This window comes from Schistocerca piceifrons, chromosome 1 (assembly GCF_021461385.2).
Source record: "Schistocerca piceifrons isolate TAMUIC-IGC-003096 chromosome 1, iqSchPice1.1, whole genome shotgun sequence".
NCBI lineage: Eukaryota > Metazoa > Arthropoda > Insecta > Orthoptera > Acrididae > Schistocerca > Schistocerca piceifrons.
In genome coordinates, this window is record NC_060138.1 from 899,760,549 (window position 1) to 899,777,918 (window position 17,370).

At 38.6% G+C, this 17,370-nt stretch overlaps 1 protein-coding gene across 3 annotated transcripts in view; it reads left to right on the forward strand.

Moving 5' to 3' along the window:
* LOC124717007 overlaps positions 1-17,370 on the forward strand; it is a 94,763-nt gene that overhangs the window by 36,108 nt on the left and 41,285 nt on the right. For all 3 annotated transcript variants that reach the window (XM_047243665.1, XM_047243656.1, XM_047243648.1), the window contains 2 exons: positions 2,013-3,201; positions 15,482-15,690. In XM_047243665.1, the coding sequence (XP_047099621.1) occupies positions 2,013-3,201; positions 15,482-15,690 (1,398 nt within the window). The remainder of the gene's footprint in view (positions 1-2,012; positions 3,202-15,481; positions 15,691-17,370) is intronic.

The window sequence follows — 17,370 nt, forward strand, 5'->3', positions numbered from 1 at the left end:
TTCTCTGTACTCTTGATGTCTGTGTGCGTTTCTAGAAATTTTTGCTTCGGTGTTTCATTATCTGTATCATGTAGCCACAGTTCCACATTCCTCGATAAACCATTTTCTTTTTCCCTGTACTTTGTATCTACCCAGTGCTTTATTCGCAGTACCTATCACGGCTGTCTTCCCAGTGTGTCACTTTTTCCACTTCTTCATCATCTGCATTTCTTAGTACATTGAATGATTATTTATTTCTCACTCAAATCGTGGGCTTCCATTTTTTGTTTCTTAGCGTACCTGAACTTTTCTATGTCTAGTTTTGCTTGTGCCAAGAAATGGTCAGTACCACCCTCCACTCCTCATTGGGCTGACATCTTTCACTTTTTCCTGTGCTGCAAGTATATCGTTACGTGGTCTGTCTGATTGGTGGTTTTTCCATCTTGTGAGCACCATGTTCCTAGATGAATTTTTTTATGTTGTTGAGCTGACAGCCATGTCCTTTGTAGCGCCAAATAAGCTGTTATCATTGGTCTTTGTGCAGGCTGTACTTTCCCATGGTCGGAGAATAGATATTTTCTTTGCTTGCTTCACCATTAAAATCACTTAGAAGTATATGGATGTTCCTTTTCAGGACTTCTTTATAAACACGATCTAACCCTTCATAGATCTCCTGTTTTTTGTTGTCTGTCTTGTCTTCAGTAGGGGCATGAACATTGATGAAGGTTGTGTCCTACTTCTCTGCATGATTTTAATGTATAACAAACACTTGCTCACAGCTTTGAACTGCTTTACTTGGTTTACCATGTTCTTACTGATGGCAAAATCCACCCCAAATTGTCTTTCGGAGCCTCCTCCATAGAAATTATAGTGTCCCTATCTGCTCTGCATGCCCCTTCACCTATCCATCTGGTTTCCTGTAATGTCACTACATCTATCTTATGATGTGTTAGCTCTGATGCTACTAATGAGCAACCCCTGGATGGTTAAGGCTTTGGGTGTTCCATGTAGATATGATCAAATTCTTCATCCTTTTTCCTTTCCGTGTTTGTCTTTCAGTTAATCTATCTGAAATCTGAGGCTAATTTGTTGAGTTTTTAACTTCATTAAATTTTTCTGGGGTAGGGTTGTTAGCTCGACAACTGACCCACAACATGGAGGATCCTCCTCTTCTTTTGGATTTGCCATGCCATAGCCAGAAGGATCTGTTTTAAGGCACCATTCATTTGCCCCCACCCTTTCCGGCGAGGCATAGGATGTACTGACTTCACACACAGACGTCATATCAGTCAAAAACTTTGAGTTTTAGTGGATATACCTATTCGACATCAGTATAACCATCAAGACTTATCCAGTCATGTACCCCACTTCTTCTTTGAACCGCATTCGGGAGGACAACAGGTCAATCCCGTGTCCGGCCACCCTGATTTAGGTTTTCCATGATTTTCCTGAATCACTCCAGGCAAATGCTGAGATGGTTCCTTTGAAAGGGCATGGCTGACTTCCTTTCCCGTCCTTCCCTAATCCAATAAGATTGATGACCTTGCTGTCTGGTCTCCTCCCCCAAACAACCCAAACCCCCCACCCTCCTTCCTTGAATGGGTTTCAGACCGGCTTTGGCCACGCCCTGCTCCATTGATATAGAAGTGATTTCCTTTGTCTATCGATGTCGCCCACATTCTATCCTGATGAAGTATGTGGTGGAAGGGAAATCAGGAGATGGAAAGGAATAGGTAGGGAGAGGAAAGTAAAGAAAGATGGGTCATTGTGAGGCACACTTTGACTCTTCTGATGAGGTCTGCCCAGCTAGGTTAGTCCTTTCAGTAGCTACACTACCGCTAGCATAGCTCCCAATTTCTCAGGAATGCACAAACTCAAGCACAAGTTTTTTTCATTAATTACCTTACATTCATTTTGTTGGTAAGTGTTATTCTTCTTTGTTTGATAGTGATATTCAGTCTTTTATACTGCATTGTTTCATATTGAATGTAATGATAATAAGCAATTTTTCTTTACCAAATATGTTTTCTCAGGTTGCAGATGAAGAAAATGAAAATTATCCACAAGAAGATAATGACTCTGATGGTGACAGCTTCACAAGTGAGAAGGAAGTTCAGTTATACAATTTGATATATCATGAACGTAATGAAACAAATGGAATAGAAGAAGATGTAGAAAATCTAAATCGAACTGAGGAAGACTCTGAACTTCACTTTAGCGCAAGAAGTAAGGTCTTCCGACTAAATGCAGTGAAAGCAATTACATGTTCACCTCCTGTTGTAAACAGTATGTCTCCTTCTAAATCTGTACGAAACCAAATTAAAAAAGTGACAGCAAAATTAGATGCAATGAAACAGAAGTATAGCAAAGAAAATAATGAAAAGATATACTCTAGAAATCATTTCAATGGAAAAAAACAAACATTTATAAAGAATAATGAAAAATTGTCTGGTAGCAGCATTCCAAGCTTTTGCCTGAATCAGCCTGAAGCAGATAAAAAAAATGAGCAGAGTCATGATGATTCATGTCATATTGTTCCCAATGACAAAGATTGTGGGAATGCTGTAACAGAAAAGATAAGTACTACAGTTTGCATTGACAAAGTCGGTGATGAAAGAGAAGCAGAAATATCAAAGTATGATATCATCTTGAGTGGGAGAAGTAATCTCAGCACTTCGGAAAGTGTTATTGTTATTGATAGTGATGCAGAATCTGTTGATTCTGTAATTGAGGTAAAACCACCTACACCTCCACCACCAGTTGTTATAAACATTGATAGTTCTGACGAATCATCACACATCAAGCAAAAAGAAAAAAGCACTCAGAAAGAGAATATTGATCCTCACCATCACCCTGACACAATCCAAATTGATACATCATCAGATGATGTTGCATTGTTAGATTCGTCACTATCTGCAGACTCTCTTTCAACAACTGTTCCATCTGAAAATGCTCTAGTTGTGTCATACACAGTTCCAGGTACAGGAAACAATGTATTGGATCAAGATGAACCAGGTGTTGAACAAAGTGTTGACACTGTTGTTAAAGCAAAGAAAAGAAAAAGGAAAAGTGAGAACTCTAAGCCAAGAAGAGTGAAGCCAAGAAATAAGGTGCTTTCACAGTCTGTTCCTTTGTCATGGACATCGGATATGATAAGATTCTATTGTCATTCATGGGGTGGTCACAAGTTTAATCATGAAGAACTACAGAAGCAAATGCCAGGTAGGTATTCCTCACAGTTTATTTTTATGTATGAATGCAATTTGCATTAACTTGAACTCTGAGACATTATATATATAAAAACAAAGATGATGTGACTTACCAAATGAAAGCGCTGGCAGGTCGATAGACACACAAACAAACACAAACATACACACAAAATTCAAGCTTTTGCAACCAACGGTTGCTTCGTCAGGAAAGAGGGAAGGAGAGGGAAAGACGAAAGGATGTTGGGTGTTGTGAGGGTGACATGGTATTAGAAGGTGGAAAGTGTAACATGAGGCTGAAATAAAAATGAAAATAAAAATATATGGGGAGAGATAAAGGTGAACTAGAAAGTAACTGGAGATCTGGTGTGAAAAAAGGTGAAAAAGTGTTGGTTAAAGCTGGGCTATGTTGATCCTGTGGTGAACTTGGGTTGGTAGACAACGATGTGCACGAAGGTTAGGTGGTTGTGTTGCCGCCAAAACACGTTAAAGGGTGGAGAAATTCAGGAAAATTTTGAAAAAACTGCGTGTAAATGTATGAAAAGGAGTGGTTTTGTGGTGGCAGATTATGAAAATGAGGCTAACAATTGTCTGACGAAGGAATAATGACGTTAAAACCTGTGGGAAGCGGCTAAAAATTATCAGTGATGTGGGAAAAACGGAAATGGAAATAAAGCGAAAGTTATTAGAACTAGCCGAAATTGTTGTTTAATAGGTGAAAGGAACTGTTTGTGAACTAGAAACGGTGGATTTTATAGCAGCGGTAGTGTTGAAAGCGGAAAAAAATTTTTTTGGTTATGGTTTGGAAGTGGGTTACGTATTATTGAGTATATATAGGTGGGATAAAATTGTATAGTAGATTACGGTAAAAAGGAGAAGGTGAATACAAAGTGATACTACTGGCAAAAACTGAAAAAGAAAATAAGACGACAGAAAAGATTTCGAAATGCAACAGTGACAATAACAAACGTAATTGTTGGGTTCAAATTAATGATAGGAATATAATAGAGGGAAACATTCCACGTGGGAAAAATATATCTAAAAACAAAGATGATGTGACTTACCAAACAAAAGCGCTGGCAGGTCGATAGACACACAAACAAACACAAACATACACACAAAATTCAAGCTTTCGCAACCAACGGTTGCTTCGTCAGGAAAGAGGGAAGGAGAGGGAAAGACGAAAGGATGTGATATATATATATATATATCACACGTCATCCTTCCCACGAGTCCTGTCACTTCACGTAATCTTTAGGTAGTATCAAGAGGAGGGTATAACAATCTTGGTAATGGTGAAGCTGGTCTTCAGTTCACATGCTACTATCATGAGCATATATGGAAAGTGGTTTCAACATTGTGGAAGAATGCTTGGCCACACTCATCATGGAATTTGGAGGTTGAAGTCTTTCCCACTATGTAAAGCAGGACAGGCAGCAATATGTGACAAATCTGACTATAGAGTACAACACTGGTATGGGCACAAGTGCTTCGGAGCACACCGTTTGGCACACATTGTTGAACATTGGGCTCTGCGGCAGGTGACAGTTACATACTCCCACGTTGACCCAGTGACATCATTAATTACAATTGAAGTGAGCATGGGTTCATCGAGAGTGGACTATGGATCAGTGGAAACATATCGCCAGGTCATATGAATTATGTTTCTTCTTACACCAGATCGATGGTCATGTTGAAGATCACCTGCACCCTTTCATGTGTGATTTCTACCCTGACAACAGTGGCATCTTACAGCAGGTAAACATTCTAAACCTTCCATGGCACAAGGCCAGAATAATGCTATAGTGAATTGAGATTAATGATGCTGCCAGAGTCTTCTGATCTGAACCTGATGGAACACATCTGGGACATTATCAGGCACTGTCTCTGCATCCACAAACCCCCAACCCACAATTTATCGGAATTGTGTGACCTCTATAGAGACATTTGGTGCCACAGACCTGTAGAAACCTACCAGTGACTTATCAAACCCATGCTACGCCATGTCATTGCTTTCCAAAGATGGATCAACACATTATTAAGTAGGTGTTCATAACATTTTACTCTTAAGTATACAGCAGATTGGTGTGTGAAAGTTAAGGACAAAAGCAACTTTCACATGATGTGTCACTGCCAAGTAACATAACTCGATCAAATGTAGACCATACTACGAAGAAAGAACTATTGAGATATAGGACAGAATGTGACGGAAAGAAATGCACAATGAGACAAACAGAAATGACACTATTATTGAAAGACAATAATTACACTGAAGGCACCACCATTTATGATGGTCCCCTGGAAAATGGTTCTTAATAAGGGATATCAGCACCACAGATGGCAATGCATGCTCTGCAACATGCTCCCATGCTGGTGACAGGGCTGTTTAGGAGTTGTTGTGGTAGGATTTTTCATTCCTCCACCTATGTGGCTAACAACTGCTAATCGGTTGTTGATGCATATGGACATGCTGCGAAATGTTGCACACATGCTCCATGGGATTTAAGTTGGGGCTACTGACAGACCAGTCCATTTTGCCAAATATCCTGTCATTCCAAGAGCTGCTCCATCTGTGCCATTCAGTGCGGTCTAGTTTTGTCGTCCATAAAAATGAGGCAGGGCCGAATGCATCCCCTAAAAATGCACACAAAGGGAAGGAATACAGTGTTGCAATAACATTGACCGGTGAATGTATGGTATTCAAAGGTGCGGTCAGTACACCACACAGCATTATGTTTCCCCCACACCATAACACTTGGACCACCAAAATTAAGTTCAACAATGTTCCTGGGTTTGTTAAGTGTTCCCATTTCTTGCCAGATGAGGATACACCCAAAATCATTACTCACATTGAATCTGCTCTCATCCAAGAAGAGCAGGCAACCCACTCCTTGATCGTCCAGTTCCTATTCTTTTGAGACCATCACAAATGGTGTCTCCAACATGCAGATGTCAATGGAACACAAAGTACTGGTCATTGGAGAAGGAGACACTCCCATGCAGTTCTCTGCCACTGTGTGGTGTGAAAGTGTGTGCCATACATTACTGTTAAATGTGGTTGCTATTGCAATTGCACATGCTGTTTGATGTGGCTCTTTTCTTGGTTGTTGCACAATGTAGCAGTCATCTGCTGTTGTACTTGTCTGTGTTCAACCACCTCCTCTCTTTGGGCAGCAGTGCCTGTGGTTTGGTTCACACTCCATGCATGTGAAAAAACACTGTGGCCAGTACCAAGCACCTGGGCTGCACTGGTGACTTATTCTTCATTCCAGTTGCCCGATAACTCTTCCACATGTGAAGTTGTTCAAATGTTGTCTCCAGGCAATGTTCTCTGCTGTTTTACATCTATACTCTGCAAACCACAGTGAAATGCATGGCAGAGGGTACATCCCACTGTATCAGTTATTAGGACTTTTTCTACATTCCAGTCATGTATGGAGTGCGGCAAAATGATTGTTTAAATGCCTCTCCATGAGTTGTAATTAATCTGATCGTATCCTCTTGATCACTGTTGGATCAATATGTAGAAGGAGTAGTATATTCTTAGAGTCGTCATTTAAAGCCAGTTCTTGAAACTTTTTTAGTAGACTTTCTCAGAATACTGTCCATCTATCTTCAAGAGTCTGCCAGTTTGGTTCTTCCAAAATCTCAGTAACTCTCGCCCATGGGTCAAACAAACCTGTGACTATAGGTGCTCCCATTCTCTGTATACTTTCAATATCCTTTGCTATTCGTGCTTGGTATGGGTCTCACGCACTTGAGCAGTATTCTGGGATGGGTCCCACGAGAGATTTGTAAGCAGTCATCTTCGTTGTCTGATACATTTCCCTACTTTTCTACCAATAAATCGAAGTTTATTACCTGCTTCATGCATGAGTGCACCCTTGTGGTTGTTCCACTTCATGTCCCTGCTAAGTGTTACATCTGAGTATTTGTATGAATTTACAGATTCCAACTGTGATTCATTAATGTATTCATAGGATGTTATGTTCACATATGGGAGGCCGAAAGTTCAGACCCGTATCCGGCCGTCCTGATTTATATTTTCCATGATTTCTCTAAATCTCATCAGGCAAATGCTGGGATGCTTCGTGTGAAAGGGCATGGTTGATTTCCTTCCCGATCCTTCCGTAATCCAAGCTTGTGCTCCATCTCTAATGACCTCATTGTCAATGGGACTTTAAACAGTAGCCTCCTCCTCCTCCTCCTACTCCTACTCCTCCTCCTCCTCCTACTCCTACTCCTACTCCTACTCCTACTCCTCCCCCCTCCCCCCTCCAGGATACTATGTTTTTTCGTTGTGTGAAGCGCACAGTTTTACAATTTTGAACATTTAAAGCCAGTTACCAGTCATTGCACCACTTTGAAATCTTATCAAGGTCTGACTGAATATTTGTACAGCTGTGTACAAACCTCATTTACTTGTAGATAACTGCATCATCTGCAAAAAAAAACTCTGAGGTTACTATCAGTATTGTCTGCAAGATTATTAATGTACAACATGAATTGTAAGGGATGCAACACACTTCCCTGAGATACACCTGAAGTTACTTCTACATCTGTCACTGACTCTCCATCCAAGATAACATACATCCTCCTCCACATCAAGAAAATCTCAGTCCAGTCACATATTTCATCCGATACCCCATATGATTGTACTTTTGATAATGGACATAGGTGTGGAACTGAATGAAATACTCTTCGGAAATTGAAAAGTACTGCATCTACTTGACTGCCTTGATCCATAGCTTTCAATATGTTTTGTGAGTTGGGTTGCACGTGATCTACATTTTCGAAATCTGTGCTGGTTGTCGTGGAGGTGGCTGTTCTATTCGAGATACTTCATTATGTTTGAGCTCAGAATGTGTTCTAAGATTCTACAACAAGTGGATGTCAATGATATTGAATTGTAATTTTTTGGATTACTTCTGCTACCCTTCTTGTAGATGGGTGTGACCTTTGCTTTCTTTGGAATACTAGGCACAGTTTTTGTTTAAGGGATTTATGTTAGATTATAGTTACCGGACAAGCTAACTCATCTGCAAATAGTGTACATAATTTTATAGGGATCCCATTTGGCCCTGGGGAGTTGTTCAATTTGAATAATTTTAGCTGTTTCTCTATGCCACTGACATTAATATCTATTTGACTCATCTTTTCAGTGGTACAAGAATTAAGTTGGGGCAATACTCCTGGGTTCTCCTTTGTAAAGAATTATTTGAAAACAGAGTTAAGCATTTCTATTTTTGCTTTGCTACTCTCACCTTCAGTTCCAGTATCATCCATGAGTACTTGGACACAAACTTCAGTGCCACTGAAATCCTTTACATATGACCAGAATGTCTTTGGGTTGTGTGGAAGATCATTTGACTATATTCTGCTACGGTAATCATTGAGGGCTTCAGGTATTGCTATCTTGACTTCAAAACGCATCTAATTGAGCGTCTCTCTATTTATAGCCCTATGCTTTGTTTTATACCTGTTATGCCATGGTCTGTTTCTTTAGAAATTCCTTTACAGTGACTGTATACCATGGAGGTCTGTCCTTTTGGATACATATCTGTCCAGTGCATGGTCAACAGTCTTTTAAATGTGAGCTATAGTTTCTTTACATCATCCTGTCCTGAGCTAATAGTTAAAAGTTTCTCATTGAGGTACGACACTATTGTTTCTCTGTATAGTTTGCTGAGCGTACAAGTCTTTCTGCTTGTTTTAGTTGCCTCTTGTGCGTTGCTATAACTGTGTTATGGGCAGTGATAACAGTTTTAGTGTGGACTTCACAAAGAGGTCAAGTCATTCAACTAAGAACTGGGTACAGTGCTGCAGATTGTGGTCTTTGTTGAAACTCCATAAGCAAGGCTTGTATTCTCAATCCTCTCTGCTAATCACTGGAATGATCCAAGTATGTGAACTATTTGCTCTATGTACTTTTCAGAGAAGGTAGTTAGTAACATTTCACAGAATGTCTTGACATGCCCACCACCAACAAAACTGTAATTATCCCAATTGACTGTTGGATGATTAAAGTCTCCTCCAGTGATTACAGTATCATTAGGGAACATACGTACAAGTAAACTGAGATTTGCTCTAAAGTTTTCTGTTACATCAGGAGGCAAATCTGGTGGTCAAACGAAGGACCCTATTATAATTTTTTGCCCACCCTTGGTACAGAGTCTTGCCCTAACAATCTCACATGCAGCCTCCATTTATATCTTAGTGCATTTGAGTCTCTTGTCTACTATGACAAATACGCCACATCCATCTCCCATTTCCCTAGCCTTCGCTACATATTTGAAGATCACACTAGTGTTAATTTCACGTTTTAACCAGCTTTCTGTGCCTATCATTATGTGAGCTTCATTGCTTTTTAGGCACTCTTCGAACTCTGGCACTTCGTTGCAAATGCTTCATCAGTTAACCAATAGGATTTTGGTACTCTCTGTGGGATACATTTCTTTGGATATTACTCTCATACTTCTGGGTTTCCCGCAACTTTCATTGTCTGGATTGGCTGGAGGGTTGTCTAAGCTAAAAAAAGGCCCTTGTGCATACCCACACAGTCAGTTACTTGGGTAGCTGCCTGTGATGTGTAGTGCACACCTGACCTATTTAGGGGAACCCTATAACTCTCAACCCCATGACACAGGTCTAGGAAGTCACAGCCTAGCTTGTCACAGAACCTCAGAGTCTCTATTTCAAGCCTTCCACTCCCCTCGGAGTCACTGGTTCAAGCCTTCCATTCAGCTAAGAAATGGGTACAGTGCTGCAGATTGTGAGCTTTGTTGAAACTCCGTAAGTAAGGTTGGTGTTCTCAACCCTCTCTGCTAGTCGCTGGAATGATCCAAGTATAACCTTGGAGCCTACACAACAAGCATTGTTTGTTCCAACATGTGCCACAATTTGTAGTTGGTTGCACTGTGTTCCCTCAATGGCTGCTGAAATAGCCTCTTCAACATGCTGAATGAGGCCTCCAGGTGCACATCCACTGAGTATAATTGGTATTACTCCCCATCTCTTGCTGCAATTTCCCTAAGGGATCCATTATTCACCATACATTTGAACTGCTGACGATTATTAGCCCCCTACCATTTTGCCTTAGCCTCCTCTTGACATGGGACAACACAGGTTTCCCCAAAACAGGCAAAGTGAATCCCACTGACTCTGCTTCAGTGTCAATGAATGATAGCACCTCAAACTTGCTTCTTAGAGGGTTCAGTGTAACATCCCGAGTCCTCTTTCATTCCTGCCTACTCTGTACAGCATGCCTAGACCCAACATTGACATGCCACTCACAGTCTTGGGCTTGTAATTCTTGCAGAAGAGTCAGTGTCCACAGGAAAGGATATTACCTGAGGTATCTTGGGTACCTCTGGTACACAACTCTTGGCAACCCTCCCAGCACACCCATTTGCAGCAGCTTCCATTCACCTACCAGCTGCTTACAAATAGAACCAATTCATCCTCTGCCTGAGAACAGCAAATACAGTGTGGTTGCATAATACCTGGTACAGTATTTTACAGAACAGTAAACAGTTTATGCCTGGTGCTGTATTTTACAGAGTATCAAAACAAATAACTTTGTACTAAATTTGCTGAGTCTCTTTTAATTTACGAGTTTGATATGCTACAAATATTATCAGCAGTCTTTTGGAATATAAGTAATTTATTGCCAAAAACAAGATATCTATTGCAACAGGAAAATGGGTACCAGTTTTACTATTTCTCTGAAGCATTTTTCCAGTTTTGGTCACTAAGAAAATTTGGCATTAGTGTTATTTTACAATAAATTTACACAATATACACTCTTATTAAAAGAGGGGACTAATATGGCACAGTACGTTTCTTATTCATGGTAACTGTAAATCACGAACACCAATATACTACAATTTAAGTTATACAAAACACTCATAAATTGTGGAAATCTTTGCGAGTATCCAAAACTTCTCAAAGTACCCCTTTTTCATGTAAATATATTCATGTAAATGTATAATGGAAATTTGGGAGCTTTTAGTTGTGAACGGGGGATATTGTGGCTGAGATTTCTGAAAATACAGTTAACCTTACAGCGGACAATACAACACTAAACAATATGTTTCTGAAAACCACAGCTTATGTTTACAGTTGATGGTTTAATACTACAGTTTATATCTCAATACCCACATGAGTTTTGATAAAAACAGCACAGAAAGCACATTTAAATTTTACACCAAGTTTTTGTACCTAAGTTTTTAAAGGGAATTTATGTAACACATTTGATTTTACTCTTAAGACAAATGAAGGGCAGGGAGCTGGCTTATTTATGTAAGTATGAGTAAATAAACATGCAAATTGCTTGGATTTAGCAATTTAGTTAATTTTGTGTCCCCTTTTATGCTAGTGTGCTCAAGAAAAATGCTGCAGCTTCAGTATATCTCACAAAAACTATGTAAAACGTGATAGCGCAACAGACGCACATTTGCTTGGGGCGGCTATCAATCTATCATGTAAAGAACACTGATAGTGCACTGTAACCGCATGCTGATTTACACACACTGTCTTTTCTGGTAACTTCCGCTACCTCATGTTGTAGGACCAACCCCATTTGGCCCTGTAGTCACACTGGCCTCATGCCATGTGACATCCAAACGTCTGTGCACGATTGCATTATCTCTGCCACATGCTCCCACACTTTCATTAATTTCCATATACCTGGGAATATGCTATGTGATTGTACCTGTCTCAGTTAATATCAGTTAATATGTGTGTATCTTGTCCTTATAGCAATAAACAACAACTGTTGTTATATCTAAATATATACCAATACAGGGGCATGAAACAAAATGTACAGTAGATCATATACTCTTTGTAGAAAAATAGTATTGGGGGATAATGCTATCCCCTTTGTTCATACAGAATCACATCATAAAGTAATGAAAAAGTCAATTTGGTTGGATAAAAAATCTACTTACTAAGCAGCAGCAGGAGAAAACTTATGTAAACATTAAGTAAGTGTGCAAGTGGCTCTTTCTTTTGGTGGGACGGTTGAAGGGAAAGAAAGTGGAATGAAGGAAAAAGACTGGCGAGGTTTAGGAAATGCGTACAGTTCGAAAAAGGTGCCCAGAATCCCGATCAGGGGAGACTTACTGTACAGGATGAGAAGGAAAGATTTTCTTTGTATGTGTTTACTCCTGCCGCAGCTTGGTGAGTAGATTTTTTTCCATCCAATTATATTATCAATAATTGATTATTTTTTTATTGATGTAAGAACTATACGCTGTTAGACCAGTCTACTGGCTTTGTTCATTTGGCTGGCAGTAGTCACAAAAATAGTGTCTGAAGAAATTGTTCAGTATAATGTAAATGTTACTCACATATGTGGGAAAGGAGAAAAACTTTTAAAGTTAGAAATGTGGGATCGTTCAGATTCATAAAGAATCATGCATTGATCAGGTTAGTCCATTACAGAGATGAAGAGGAGAATAATTGAAGGAGAATAGAAGGATAATCAGTATTGTGGTAAATATCCCAAGGATATTCTGTTGCAAACAACTGTATAAAGACCAGGAGTATCCTCCTGATGAGGAAAAGCTGTGTGCCAGGTAGTGTGTTGGCAGCAAATGTTCCTCAGTTTACAGTTGACAGTAAAAAACTGCACATAGACCATTACTCAAAAAGCTGCTATAAAATAATGAACAGCATTTATGAACTGACTTTGATGGACACTGAATTGTGAGATCTCAGCTTAAAAAATTGCATGCTGTGGTAGTCATAATTTTCATTGTCTATTTACCCTCAGACGTGTGGATAAAATGATACTTTGGTTGACACTATTATTAGTTATCCAGACCATTTCTTGTGAGTGGAGATATTAATATAATGTGAAACATTTTCATTGCTTGCAACATTGACCAAACAATATGCAAATTCTTAGCATAAGAGGAATTGATGCTTTGTGTATTGAACAGGTGACAGATTTTAAAACTGATACTGGTTTGTCATCTGCTATAACTCTCTCATTATGTGCACCGTGTTTTATGGGTACACATGACTGGCCTGTATATGGGGCACGCACTACCTCATACTTTAACTTTGCAGCAAATAGCAGTACTTGATGTGAGGGTGCAGAGTAATATGAACACTTTACATAGAAAATGCAAATTCTGGATAATCATCTCAACTAAGTTAATTACCAAAATTCATGTAAAAAAATTGTCTGCTTTGCTATAAGGGAAAGAAAATTTGACTAAACAAATTAAGAACCACTTCACAGAACTTGCAACTTTTCAGATAAGGCCCACAAATCCATTAGAGAGAAAATGGCAGACTTTAGAAACATAAACTACATCTGCGTTTGCACAAAAACATGTATTGGTGTAACCTACATCTGATAGTGTAATGGCTTGTTGCTTACATAACTGTCATCCACCGTGACTGATGCTGGTGATATAAACAGCACGGTATCAAAATGCTGTGTGGAGATGGTAGATGATACCAGAAAATATGCACAGCTTGTAGGTAAAAGACCGTAATTGTCCCTTATAATTTGGAGCTTTACAGCTGAAGTACCTCATAATTCAGTGATCAGATCTTTTGTTACTATAGTGCTTGTCTGATAACTGCTTTAGTTTACAGAAATTTGCAATTAATGGGCTTCAGAATCACAAATAGTAACAGAGAACAATGACACACTATTATAAAATCATAAAACTTCTTTGCCATATACTGACTTATTCATTCACATAAGAGTGACATACTTTATCACTAGAGTTGTACATTAATACTGTTCAGTCAGTTAATTTTTTTTTTTATCTGAGAGAATAGAATTATCCATTTAATGCACAGTTTATCATGTAAAAATTCTGTTGTCATCCTGCTCTACAGCTTATCAGATTATGATTAGTCTTTTTCCCTCACTAATGTATTTTTCATTTTTGGGTTAGCAAAAATATGTTTATTGACTAACAGTTTGGTTTTAACACTTTAGAATGCACATGACTTATATTACAGTGAGTACAGGGAATGGGAAAGTGTAGTTGACTATAGTGCCTGCTAAATTCATAGTTTCTACAGTAATAAGTATATACCAGTAGATATAAAAATTCTTTATTACTGAAACTTTTGTTATCATCATTCGTAGAAAAAAAATTAGTGTACATGTACACTGTAACACACTACAAAGAATGAATTTCACTTTGGCCGTATGTTTTATGCGCATCTTTGTATTGTAAATTGACTGAAACAAATTTAATTAAAAATATTTCTTGTTTATATATGTACTTCAATATAACAATCCTTTTTCATTTTTTTCTGCAGTCAGTACTATTGAATAGCAGTTTCCATCTATGTACATGTTTCCAACACTAATACGTTTAAAGTACTCCAAAGAAGTTTTAAAATTCCGACTACAAATTCTACAACCAAGAAATAATTTCTGAAGAAAACACACACACACACACACACACACACACACACACACACACAGCTTTTTGCCAGCTTGAGACAAGCATCAGAAGACCAGTCCATACCCTTGAGAGATTTCCAGAGTATATCTGTAGATACAGCTGTTTACAGACTAAATTAAGAGAATTCAGATCCACTTACTACAAAAACAATTAATATTTTTACTGCCCAAACACATTTTGGGATCTTTGTGCTGTTGTTAATACTCAGGTGTTGTTCTTTAAAATGTTAGATGCTGTGGGATCTTCTTTATATTGTTGTATAGTTTGCCATAGTTTTTTCCTTGGTTTCTGTTCTCATCTGTGTGCTTACATGTTGCAAAATATGCACAGAAACATGTTACACGTTTTAATGAAGAACTCTTGAAAGTTGGACATTGTTACTTTGAGTATTCTTCATGAAAAATGTGAACTGTGTTTTTGTGTGTGTTTGTGAAACAAATGTGCATTCAGTGAGGACAGGAACCAAGGAAACAACTATGACAAGCTCTATAATAATGTAAATAGGGTGCTATAGAACCAAACATTCTAAAGACGACCTGAAAAAAATACCTGCTGTCAAAAAATATTTTGCCACTAAAAGTATTTGTTGTTTGCATAATAGGCAGTTTGATACAAAGTTTAAATTTCTTTGAACAGTTTATGCTTTGATTCTTGAGACAGCATGAAAGATTTTGGTTTATATACTTCTTATTGTCAACATTTTGTGGAAATATTTGTTCTGGCCTAACATTGTTCATCATTACAATTATCAGTTGTCTTTTGTAATGAATTATAAACTTAATTTTCTTCCTCATATCATATTGTACCATTTTCTGCAGATAATGAAGAAAAGGTTTTGTGTATGTTCTATTGTAGGCAATTCTAGCAATTGGAAGGTTCTGGAGATCGATTTTCTAGGGCCATTGCCCAAAAATGGCCCATTCAAACGTGCTCGTTGTTTAAACTGTAACCAGCTTGGCCATATTCTTCAGCAGTGTCCAGACCCTATTAGGGAGATTTGTTGCTGTATGTGTGGTGCAAGGGGACATACTAAACACACTTGCCCCAACAAAATTTGTTTACAGGTATGAAATTAATATTAATACAATGTGTTTTAGATTACTCTTTAATTTCCTTGTACTTTCATTTGTATTCAAGATGCCATTGCTAACTTTCACACTATTACCAGTACAGGCCACCATGGTTTGTGCCCAGATTGTTTATGAGTGAATAGTTTTTTTCTGTATAAGTGCACAAGAGGTACATGCTGAACAGCAGGTTGATAAAATGACCTTCAAATTGACTCTGAATAACAATTACTATGTTTATTGTTGTTCTGAAATAGACATAATGTAAGTCAAGAATAACTCATATTTAATCATGTGTGAGTGTGTAAACTTAAGAAACTGAGTTTTCTTTCCATATTAATAACAAATATAAATAAACCAGTATATACAGTGAGATGATAAAATAATTTATCACATAACATGAACAACCTTTGAAATGAAAATTGTGTTATGTGTAAGGTGATGTACACTAGTTTCCAAAAATCAAGAAAAAAATAACCAAAATATGATCAAAGTGTGGAACATGACACAGCATAAATAAAACTTGAAAATATAGTTCAAGAAGAAATGTTCAAATTGCTTGAAATGTATGAAATGGATATGTTGGTGTTGTCTACCCCCAAGTAACTTTAATATGAAATGTGATTACCTGATGCACCTATGAAGCAATGTATGCTACTATTATAGTGGCATACAAGCAAGAAAGCGGGTGCCTGATGTGTCTTTCACAGAAAGGGGAGGATAATACTTTGTCACATTGCTGTTGTGTGTCCCACATCACTCTCTTCAGCTGTTGCACATCTCGTTAACTGGCAATGCTGGCACATTGAGCCACTGTTTCTCCTTCTGAATTTCCCTATATAAATTTATATGCTAATAAAACTCATTCTGTAATTTCTTAATGTAATACTTGCCGTGTTTGCTTTATCTTCCCTCTCTCTCTCTCTCTCTCTCTCTCTCTCTCTCTCTCTCTCTCTCTCTTTGTGTGTGTGTTTTTATATCTGTCTCAGTTGGATTCTTAAACTACAAGTATTTTAGTCTTTTCTCTTCTTCTTCTTCTTCTTCTTCTTCCTCCTCTGCTCCCCCTCCATCTCCTCAGCTGTCATGTTACTGGGTAGCTTGTACCTTCTACTATTTATCATAGGTATTCTTTTCAGGCACAGTTCTTTTACCTCTGCAGAAACGCTTCCTTTTTATGAAGTTTGTAAACTTTCTTTGCCATCCATTCTATCTCTTTTCCTCCACTTTTTCTTCTGATAGATTGATAAAGCATATCACTTGACCCATATCAGGCTGTTCCAGGCCAGCTCCATGGGTTAAGGATGCGTAAGGGTGCTCAGGGGCTCGCCAGGCGAGCAGGTGCTGGGGGTATGCCACCCACAGGGGTCCACTTTTATCACATGTGCGCACTGCTGCATTATGTGCCTATCGCTTAGTTACGTCTTGCTACATAGTGACAGCAGTGAGTTCTAAAAGCGTCTTGTTGCCATTTTTGTTAAGTTGGGAAGAATTGTATGGTATCATGAGAGCCACGCGGGATTAGCAGAGTGGTCTAAGGCGCTGCAGTCATGGACTGTGCGGCTGGTGCTGGCGGAGGTTCGAGTCCTCCCTCGGACATGGGTGTGTGTGTTTGTCCTTAGGATAATTTAGGTTAAGTAGTGTGTAAGCTTAGGGACAGATGACCTTAGCAGTTAAGTC